General features: G+C 36.2%; 1 protein-coding gene across 1 annotated transcript; it reads left to right on the top strand.

Moving 5' to 3' along the window:
* Nucleotides 1–4,799: 4,799 nt before the first annotated feature.
* On the top strand, nt 4,800–5,702 carry LOC144444557 (ankyrin repeat domain-containing protein 9-like). The gene has a single exon (XM_078134012.1). The coding sequence runs from the start codon at nt 4,800–4,802 to the stop codon at nt 5,700–5,702; it is 903 nt and encodes a 300-aa protein (XP_077990138.1).
* The last annotated feature ends 6,408 nt before the right edge of the window (nt 5,703–12,110 follow it).

Here is a 12,110-nt window from a genome sequence, read left to right as displayed (position 1 = left end):
GGGGACTAAACTAGATGGGGGGGCACTGATTCAAAAAAGAAAAAGAAAAAAAGTACACATGCATTAATTTTTCTAACGACAGATAATGCCAAATGCATTTGGACGAGAAACTGCTGTATATATAGTTACTAGTCTGAAGTTCAACATGTAGTATTTAGTACGAGTTGATTATTACAGTGGTCATGACATGTGAATATACATTTACAAATTACCAATAAAAAGTTAATACATCACACAGCCCATTGGGCTTATTTGTCACATCGATATAAAAAATATAGCCATACAGGTTTTCTTCTTTACGTTTAGCTTTTGACAAACTTAACGCTACGACATCGTCGCATCACGTTTTACAACTTTCTTCATGAAATCATAAACATTTATTTACATCTCAACCCAAAATGGCATTTTGTTTCTTAATAGTAGTAGTAGTAGTAGTAGTAGAACCCAATTATCTGGTGCAAGGTAAGATTCGACATTCCATCTTTTGTCTTTGCATTACCCGAAAGATGGTCCTGAAAGTGCATATTGGATTACTTGTCGGTAAAATGTCTACAAACTGTCTGTTTTCATTTTGGGATTCTAAGTATTAAATGCGACTGCATGATGTCATTTTTCAAATTAAATTTTCAGTTCATCTTGTCCCAATAACACATATTTTCTTCCAAGGACATTGAGGCGTACCGCCTATTTAATTTACATGATGTAACAATCTGTCATGATATTGCTATGTCTGCTTTCCATTTAAAAGAGATTATTCCTTTCCTGATGAAGTTGTCTTTCTACGAAACCATTGAACAATGCATCACGTGCAACCTAGTAGTAGTACCTAGATTCATTAATAATCGAAACGTGTGCAAAGAGCAGGCTGAGCAATCTGATGTTCTATTTCTCAGTATTCGAGTTGCTGACACTGTATCCTTCGGTGAACTTTCATTTTGAAGAATGAAATGAATGCTCTCTGACTTCGGATTTCCCAGTAAAGCTGTTTGATAAAAAATTGCACATAACTACAGTATAGTCTCGCCATATCTTGCGTGATGCGCATATGATGCAACTGCTGCTGTGCCAAAATTTTCCAGTGACCGTTGAGGGCTCACTTCAAAATTTGCTAACTGTAAACCGTCACCAGGGCAGAGACGGGTTGATGTGAGACCAGTGGCCAGTAAGGGAATCCATGGTGGACCAACCTTCAAATATATACCGTGAGAATACGTGCTCGCAGCCCCTACTATCCCTGTCATTGATCTTTAGAATATGAGGTTCTTGTGGCTCTCCAGTACTGTGTCAGGAAACATTAATCTTGGCTCTTTTTATGAAATGGTCACGAAATTAATGTAATATTTATGTTTTTGCTTTTGAATGTACATTCCTTGGTGTAACCCCACACACACACATGTATACAACAATATAAAATTGTGTTAATTCTTGTTCAACACCAACCAATCCATATACGTAACTGTAAACAATAAATGAACAATCATATAGAGAATAAAACAGATAAATTTAGTTTGGTTTAGTTTAGTCAACGGCTGTATCCAGTCTGTGAGGTTAAACTGATTCAGGGAAGACTGCTGCTGCATATAGTGATATGTTTCATGGTTTTTTCAACTTATCAGGGAACGGACTCAGTCAAGATGCCTTCAGTTCTGATGAATTGCGGGTTAAAAAGATTGAAAAAAATAGCATTGTCATCATGAAACTTTCGGTTCATGTTGTCCTAACACGAACTTAAGTGTTTGCTGTATGTTTATCATTTTCAGTTTAGCTTCCACGTAAGACAGCTGATGCTTTCTTTCTACGAAGCTTTTTTTTCAGGTAATTATCTGTAATCTAGACACGCCTAAACAACACACTGCGGACATTAAATATTCAGAGCCCGTATTTCTTCGTATTCTGACTCATTATATCGTAGCCTTCGGCGAACTTTCACTTTGAAGAGTGAAACATAAACCAGCTGACGTCAGATTTCTCAGTAAAGCTGTGTTTTTTTTGTTTTGTTGTGTTTAATTACATCCGGGCAAAGGATAGAGTCTCGACATCCGCGTACCTTTTTGGGCGTTGAGGGCTCACTTCAAAATCTGTTTTGTATATCGCACACATTTATGCGAATGAGTCACAACACTCTAGCTATCGAAAAACATTTTCATTTTGGAGTTAGAGTTTTCATGCTTTACAGTCGGTTTGGTATGTCGTATGGGAAACAGGAAGCAATGATCATAATGATTTGACCACGAATGCTCTTTTCTGGAATTTTTCTTTTTTTTCATTTTTTGAGCGGACCAACTCTTAATTTTCTCTTTCTTTCTGTTCAATTGCCTGAATTAAGAATAACTTAGGTCGACTCCTTTTCCGGCTGAATATTCACTCTCTTTATTGGTTGAATAAAATACCTTGTCAGTTCTTCCTCTCTTGCTACATCCCTTATCTAAATGAAAGCATCTTTCATCTTAACTTACCATGCCATAAGTTACACTGATAATTTACCCTACATTAACATTGTGTGCAATTTTGCCACGTGATGATCCCGTTGGTAAATTTTGACCATATTAGGCTAATCGTGATGGCATATATTAAAACAAAATTTGGCATATATGTTCCGAACGAATAAGTAAAATCAGATAACTTATTTTCAAAATGATATCAATTACAGAATTATTATTACACAAATTTCAACAAAAATTTATACTTGATATGTTATAAATCTTGAGTCAAAAATTGATTTTCGGATGAATTTTTGGCGAAATCGAAGGTTTTGCCTCGATTGGCTGTTGTTAGTGATATAAAGTCGATCTGAGTGACAAACAATCTTACTGCCAAGTTCCAACGCCTGGTGGCGCTAGTCATTCAAATTTACTCAAGTTGAATATATAAAGTATCTCAGATCACCAATCCAATATGCAGATCCCCGAGGGGTGGTGATCATGCCAATGTTTGAACTATACATGATAGGTCAGGTCATTCCTGGCTTTATATAATAGAGCTAACAAACTTACACTGAATGTTTTTAGAGTTTTGAAACTGCAGTCGTCTTTGGATATTTAGTTTGATTGAAACAACTTTAGCTTTTCTGAGAAAACTAATCAAAAACTGTGATTGAAAAAATCGATGTGCAAAGATTGAGATTAGAGTTATTAATCTGTAGAGAAAGAAAAGTTGGTTTTAACTTTTTCGTTAGCAACTTTGATCATACACCATGTATTTGAATATTAATTATGCAAATTAGCATGAATATTAATTAGCGACCGGGACTACTCTCAAGCTTGGGAGAACCCTGGGACTCCGTATTCAATTTGCTGAAAATCTAAGGTCACTTCATTTATATCGATACACATTGGTTCCTGTTATTATAAAAAAAAATACTTTTTTAAATAGGTGTTCGTTTTCGCGTTATTCGATATTGGAAAGCTTGTCTGTGTCAAACGTCCTTTTAATCTCTACAGACAACACCTGTGTATAGACCCATAGTCAGCATTATCTAACATATACGCTGTGACATCGATGAGAGCTGTTACAGTGGAGTGAGATGGACTGAAACCTGATTGGTAGACACTGGGGAGATTAAAATGACTTTTAATTAAACGACTTTTAATTAAATCACTTTTAATTAAATGACTGAACAAGTGTTCAAGGATAATTTTTTTTAAAGTATTCAGACAAATCGATAACAATGATATAGATCTGTAGTTAGAGGTGTCTAAAGCTGACCCCTCTTTGTAAATAGGACAAACTTTTGCAGTTTTCCACTCGTATGGTATTACCACAGCTTCTTCCAGTAATTTTAATTAGGTGAGATACCGTCGATACCATGTGGGTTGTTTTTTTTGACAGATACGTTTTCGAGCAGTTTCTGGACATTTTCGCCACAGTCAGGGGAGGTGAAATTTAAAATGTGTTATTATGACAATTACATGTGTTATTATGACAATTCATGCGAAGTGGTTTGTTTTTAAAATTTGTGTGTCAATTTGTTGACCTACTGTGGTGAAAAATTCGTTGCCATGCCAATGGGTTCAGTGTTATTTATACATTTCTTCTATCTTGATGGAAAGAACACTATACAGTATATAGAGTGTATATTGATACATTTGTAGTAGCAGGATTCGTGTGATATTTTCTTTAGAAAAACAACAATCTGAGCAGTAATACGTGGTCATGTGATTTAAATGTTATCTCATTTTTCTCTCTGGTTCTCAGTCTTATTTTTTTTTTAAATCAATGGTTTGTTGACCTTTTGTATTGAGACTGTTTTAAGATAACATGTGTATGTATTTTAATTAACAAAAAACTGTTGGCAAATGCGAAGGAAAGGGTATCATTTTTCTATCGATCGGAGAATGAAGATTAGGCCTAATAAAAAAAAGTTGTTTGGTTCCGGTTAGCCGACCCCACCTAGTTTTTCGTGCCGACCCTAAACTTTTTTTTGGGGGGGGGGGGTGAGAAAAAATAACAAAATCGCCAAAATCATGAAGTCTTTCACCAATAACACAGATACCATATGGAAAGCAACGGAAAACATAACTACCTGAACTAGACAGACACTCACATAAGAAAAAAATAAAATATAAAAAATCTACCTACCCTACTTATTCTAAAATTGAATGTAATCGGAACCACACAATTATTTTTTTAAGCCTTAGTGGTGTACTTTCCTTTTTTTCATTACGTCATCACAACAGTACAGTTGTATGGATAATGAATATTCATAAGCTATTAGTACGGTCACAATACAGCCGAGCAATTTAATTATAACCGATCTGTTGTTGACCTCTGTGTGAAACTGTAAACGGCTCCCACCGAAGATGTCGAATTATTACCAACTGGTTAATGCTATCAGAGAACACAAACCCACACAACACATCGAGAAATTACGAAGACATGTTTCATATGATTGGGAAGACCCGGGAGAAAATTCCAAATTGTCGACGCCAGCTGAAGCCATGGCAATGGCTATTGAACTCGATAATATCTATTACGTCGAATATCTGTTAAGATATCAACTTAGCCAAGCGCTGGATATGGAGGGTAGATGTTGTCCACATATTTTACTAACTGTGAAATGGAACAGACCAAAGATATTAGATAAAATTCTGCTGTACTCAACAACCTGTTATCGTCCGAAGCTAGATCAAGGTCATATCCAAGGTGAGAAACGAACAAGTCTGGACACAACGTCAACGCCAATACCGTTTCGAAAGAAGAGCGTCAAACCACCGAGTGTGAGACTCAACACGGCATTTTTCATCAATTGCAAAGGATGTCGATCCTATGGGTATCTTAAAAGTGCTATTCACCTGGCATGCGAACTGGGACACACTGAATGTGTTAAAACATTGCTCATGTATGGAGCCACTCCTACAGTAAAAGATGTGAGAGGCAAAACTCCCCTCGAATACTGTTTGTTCGAATCGAGGACACAGTGGGCACCGGACAGAGAAAGAATGTACGAATGCGCTGACCTGTTATTAAGATCCATTGTCCATATCGATGAAGGAATTAGAGAACAGTTTCGGATTTTAAAATCGAATAAATTCACTGATGAGTACATTCACGACATTGAAAGTTTGTTTATATCACCCATGACACTGTTTCACCTTTGTCGCTGTAGGATACGAGAATCGATCGGTTTGGGGCGACTACCCTGGGCAATTGACTCGCTGCCAATTCCATGCCCATTAAAACGCTACTTGACATTGGACATATAACAAATTAAGCTGTTGATGCCGATTTTTTTTTAATCGTTACAAATCGTTACAAATATAACATCGATGCTAGTATCTTTAAAAAGCTGTGATGAGAATTGTCATCAGTATTACCCCTAGCTTCGGGTGAGAGAGGGGTTTCCATTCTACGTCACCGTGACTAATTTGATTTGGACCAGAACGACATGAGAGAACACGTGTGGTTCTGTTTTGAGAGGGGCTACCTTGAGTGTGTACATAACGAATCATGTACACACACGTTGTGTTAAACTTTAAAAGTGTGTCCAAATGATTACTGTCTTATAAAGCTCCAAAGAATAATAGCTTATATAAGTAAACAGGTAACACAAGAATGTACACTATTACAATAACAAAACGTATATACATGCATGGAGGTATAATGGGAGCCTGATACTCCATACGTATGGTGTATAGCCTATATGCTTGTCATTGAATTGGACTATGGTCAACAATCCACATCTTGAGAGTTGTGGATAATAGCGGCAAGCATCGAATAGAATCTAGGCTAATTGCTTTTATATATATATATATATATATATATATACATATTACATATAATAGGGGAACTTATTTAATCAACTATTTCATGAGTAAATTAACATGTTGTGTATTTGATGGGATTGTATACTACTAAATAGTTCACTAGTTAGCTACATATATACTACATGCCAGTATTATTAACACCATTCCTGTAGCAGCTGTTAAAACACAAAAGTCGGTACTGGTGTATGTATGGCACCAGCCTGTGTGTTGTCTCAATGCAGTGTATATGTTTTTAATAGATCCTGAATTTTGAGTAATTTATTTTTGGCAAATATTTGGTGGGTGATTTTAAAATATATATATGTATTGAACATTTTTTTTTGTGATCATGGTGTAATGGATTTTTTTTAAAAATGTGTAAATTGTGATCTTAAGTTTAATGAATTATTCATGAGATAAATTCCGTATAGGCTATTGCAGTGTTCAATATCAATTTTGTGTGTGTGTGTGTGTGTGTGTGTATGTGTGTGTGTGTGTGTGTGTGTGTGTGTGTGTGTGTGTGTGTGTGTATTGGTAGATACAGAACGCTATACTCGTAGGTAGCATTGACAAATATCTTATTTTTAGGCAAAACTTGGCCTATCCCTGGATCTATTATTCCACCGTGCCCATTCTATCTGACAACGGATCGAATCCTAACACCGATTCCCGTCCGTATTTTTCATATAGCCTACACATGCATTTACTAAAATACGGAAATTTTTAATAGCGAAGCATGATGGACTGAACGAATTTAATAGCCACATCTGGCGTTTGTACAGTAATAGACACGACAATCTTTGAAATTATGGTCACATTTTGTAAAATTGCAGGTAGTTTCAAGTTTATTGCGTTTACATACATGTACGCCTCTTTCCCAGAGGAACCATGTTTGATCATCCTTTTGGACGCAACGGCTTGTGACATCATGTGGGGAAGGGGGAGGGGTAGGTTTTCCTGGTTTCTTGGTTCATATACATTCTTTGTCTGTGCATGTTTTTACAAGAACGAATGAGCTCGGCGGATGAGATGTCGCGCGAGAAGTTGAACAAGGAGAAGTTGTTCTGTGACAAAAAGAAAAAAAATTGTCTCACACTGTCGTGTTGTTGAGATATGAGTGTTTACATGTGACCAGTAACGCACTAATGTGATTAAATGATGAATGGTAATCTCACCGCCTACCCACTAATTAGTCGAGTAGCCTTGTCTGTTTATACAAACTTGACAGTTACGAGACTCGTGTGGTTCCGATTACGCTGGCAATTTTAGAATAGGTGGGATAAGTAGATGTTTTTACTTCATTTTTTTTTATATGTCAGTGTCTAGTTCAGGTGGTTGTGATTTCCGTTGTTTCCCATATGGTTTCTGTGTTATTGGTTTCTTCTCATCAGATGTACAGCCATTACGAATTGGAAGGACAGTTTTATATTGTCTTTTTAAGTTGATGTCAGTTTCCGCATCCACTAAGCTTATATATTTCTTGCGGGAATTTTCGCGATTTTATTATTTTTTTCTCGAATACGAAAAAAAAATTAGGGTCGATGTGAAAAACTAGGTGGAGTCGGGTAACCGGAACCAATAATTTGTTTCTTTGCCCTTAGTAGTCTGAGATATAAAAAGCTATCTGTTCATGGCTAGACTGTGACAACGAGATGACTCAAATCCGGGCCGGGACTCAAATAGGCTACATGTATTTCTTTACATGGAGTGGGGTATATAAACTCCGAAATACGAGAAACCACTGTATTAATAAACATAGGAAAAGTTGCCTGAAGCTTGCGTCATGTACAAGTATAGTAATATATCGTAGGCAATATATAAATTATTTGTGCGCCTGCCTCTTGCCAAAAAGTTTTGCCAGGCATACATACGCGCACGCGCAAGCTACTTTCAATCCGTTATGACGTCATGATTGACAGGCCAATTTGTGTCACCATTTCTATAAATGGCTGGCGTCGTGTGGAAGCAGACGACAGAAATTTAGTCAGAATATCTTTTCAAAATAGTAAGGTACCGGCGTTACCGAGACGGAATACAGTAAGCTATCACACAGACGAAAATGAAGAGACGACGACGAACAATAATTGCTGCTGACCAGCTCTTGAAACTGGAAAATTTGTATAAACAGGAACAGTGGCCAAACAGAGAAAAGAAAGATACATTGGCAAAAGAAATCGGAATGTCAACGCATTTTGTGAATATCTGGTTTCAAAATAAGCGATCAAGAATGAAGAAAATGGCACAAGAAGAAGCAGAGTTATCCTCGATGAAAATGTCGTCGCTAAATGAACAGAAAATGCAGCAAAGTGTTGCGAATTTGAAGTCCCGTAAACCAATACAAATTGCTCCCAAGCCAGAATCGTCGGAAGCAGAAACGTCAGTTGGCAAGATTTCAAGTATCGACAGAAGTCAGCCTAAATCTCCTCCGATTTCGGAGTACCATTCGCTATCATATCTGCCCCCATCATGTAGTGATAGAACTAAGAATATAAAGGTATATGTCGCCTTTACTGTAAAATATATGCATGATATTAATGATATAATATGGAAATTGAGCTTCAAGTTCAAGTTCAAATCAGAGGTCATTACTGCCGGTAAGGTTTTAAACAAACACCTCTATTCATTAACGTTACCTTGCTACATGACATGGGAACAGTTTAATCGCGGTTGACTTTTCGGTCAGTGTAATCCAAGATATGATTTAAGAATTCAAATCCATTCCCCAAGCAACCATGACAACACAAAAAATAGCTTTGTTTTAAGTAAAAAAAATGCCTCACTTGTCAAGACGACCTTCTCGCTTCAATTTTTTTTTTTTTTTTTTTTTTTTGGGGGGGGGGGGGGGGTCATATTTATCTGTACTCAAAGGTCCCCAACCTCACAATATTTCATGTGGCTACGAAAACATATTACAACTGATGTAAATTGGAACCTTGCTAACAAAATACAACACTGTCTCAGACTCAAAATTGATTTATGATGGAATACCTCCCAGGGCATGCACCTTGTTGCAAAAATATCCCTGTATCTGTCCCTCTACTTTAGAAAGAATTTATGGCAGAAATTTTCCTGAGGAGAAATGGGGGGGGGGGGGGGGGGCATAAAAAATTGTGGGTTAAGGGGGGGGGGGCTGTGGAAATTCTGATGGTCTGAAAGGGGGGGGGGCAAATTATTTTGCTCTAATTAAACCTCAGGAGCAGGTTGTTTAGTAAGCTAAGTAAATTAAAATATGTCTCACGGCTTTGCCACAATACCTTCTAAAACCTAGATTCAGTGATGAGTTGGTGACAGCAATGCGAATGCATTTGGTTATGCCTTCCTCTGTCTGTATCTCTCTTTCTAATCTCTATCTCTCTCTCTCTCTCTCAAGACTTTTTTGAACATTTGTACCTCATGAGCAGTCGTTTACCTTGTACTTTGCAAAATTGTACACTTCATTTACCTACCATACATTTAATAATAATAAAAGTTAAAGTGTAGGTAATATAGCCATACAGTTGCATAAAAATGTATTGACTCAAGTAAAATTGGGGTATTGAAGACAATTTTCAAGTAGTCTATGGAATTCGATATTGTGTATGGTTTGAAATTTTATGCCATTAAATGGCCTCCTACATGCTTACTGTGGGAGGGGCTCCCACATCCTCCCCACTAGCTATCACGGGGGATACTGTTACTGCCCACAATCAAGACTGAAAGAGAAAACCCTGCTAGCTAAGTATCTCCAAGTATATAGGTAATACAGCCAATGTGAGACCTCTTTTGCAAAGCCCATAATACAGTTGTAAAGAAATCTCTCATTGTTATGTATGGACGCTGATGTTGATTTCCACTTCTTAAGTGGAGAAGGGGGTTACTGTATAATTATGCATTAAAATATGTGTGGCCGAGGAGGGAGGGGGGGGGGGGAACTACTAACATTCTTTGGTTCATTGGGGGGGGGGGGGGCATGAAATTGTTTGAGAGCGTGAAGGGGCTTGCAAAAACAATTTTGACCAAAATAATTTTCCCCCAGCTCCTCCCCCCCCCCAATCATAAATTCTGATCCAGCCTTAATAAGGACTAGCAGTTGACAAATAAAATTTGTATAAATTGCATGGGTTTTTCTTTGATGTTTTTAACTGTTTTTGATACGTATATTCAATTTTAGTGTTAACACCAAGTATGTTCTTTGATTGCAGATCAAAAATCCAACCTCCAATGGCAATTTCATGTGCTGCTCATTGCCAAGCTGTTCTTGGAAGAATTTGTTTCAATGGATTGTTGGTATGGCAGCAGTAGAAGAAGGCGGTATAATTGCAGTAAGTGATGTGAACTATGATATTGCTGTAAATTCAGCTCTGTACGGGATCAGACTGGAGACTGATGACAAATTAATGATGTACAGTAAAGAGGAAGGTTTCCAAGTGACTGCAATGGATGAAGACAGCTATGATTCAGTGATGTTAAGTGATTACTAACTATTCCTTAAAAGTAGATGATATTTTATGCAAGTTACCACATAGTAGAAAAGAGAGAATAGGGAATGTGAAAATGTCAGAATTTACTGAATCACTGATCAATGTCACTGATCACTGATCAATATTTCTAGATTTTGCAGATACTGTGAACTTAGATATTTTCACCACTATAAAATGCTGTGATTTCATAGCCTTCAACTAGTTCTCACAGATTCATTTCTACAAATTACTAAGCCTGGTACACTGTTTATGTACAAAGTGTCATTTTAGTCACTACCTATTCTCATGTTTTTGTTTTCCAGCAAAGTAAGTGAAAATAAGTCTTAGTTGAAAATATCCATGTTTACTGTACAGATATGAAACCTGAGCATTATGTACTTGAAAGAACAAGCCATCATTTTTCCTAAATTAATGTTATCAACTAACTGAAAGACTAGACAATGCAACTCTATTGCATGCTTGTTGTAGTGGCTGACACTTGAATTTATAATGTTAATTAGATTTCCATCACTTTTGTCAAATCTTAAAGCCACAACTTATGCTTTAAAAAAATTGTGTGTGAATGGTATTGTAAGGTTTGAAAGTGAAACTGCTAAAAAAAAAAAAAAATGGAGATTTTTAATTATTTGAACATTTTGGCAGCTTTGATAAGAAAGAGAAGAGCATAATTTTTACATTTAGATGTAATTTAGTGTTGGTGACTGTAAGTTTGCCATCAATATTTTATCACTATGACACCTTTTCCATTTTAAAATGTGATATCCTGGTACATACAATATATACAAGTTCTTTCCTGGAATTTTATATTATACTACCTGTGTGGTAATACTAAGTCTCACATGACGTAACAAAATTTTATAGTATACATTGTATGTTATTTATTGAACTAATATTTAAAGTATGGCAGTTTTTAATGTTTATACTATTTATACTTTTACTCTGCAGACAAGTATTTTTAAGAATGGAATAAAATCATACATTTGATCGTTACATGTTTTATAATTGCAGCTAATATGATATATTCATAATAAATAGTTTGTCCCCCCCCCCCACCACACACACACACACATAAATCTGTGCTTCCTCTTAAAGTGGCCATGTGGATGGTAAATGGGGGGCTTATTTGGGATTTTGTAATTCTTAAAACAATTCTACTATGTTTTACTCCTTGAAAAAACGATGTGAAAAAGGATTGACCAAGTCTGTGTTTGTAAGTCAATATAAATATTTCACACATTTTAAATTTTTTTGCAATTATTTAGTTACAAAGAAGGAGTTGGTATTGTGTTGTATCACATCAAAATAAAAAAAAATAAAAAATCCAACATAAATACCAATTTGTCATCCATGTATGGCCACTTTGATACAGTATGAATCTCGAAAATAAATTCTTTAAACTTTTGCTATT

The sequence above is a fragment of the Glandiceps talaboti genome, chromosome 2 (assembly GCF_964340395.1).
Source record: "Glandiceps talaboti chromosome 2, keGlaTala1.1, whole genome shotgun sequence".
NCBI lineage: Eukaryota > Metazoa > Hemichordata > Enteropneusta > Spengelidae > Glandiceps > Glandiceps talaboti.
The sequence above is the reverse complement of the archived record's forward strand: the minus strand, read 5'-3'. Positions and strand labels throughout refer to the sequence as shown.

What these genes read in the sequence shown, in the direction of transcription:
- LOC144444557 (XM_078134012.1), top strand. Translation starts at nt 4,800, where the DNA reads ATGTCGAATTATTACCAACTGGTTAATGCTATCAGAGAACACAAACCC.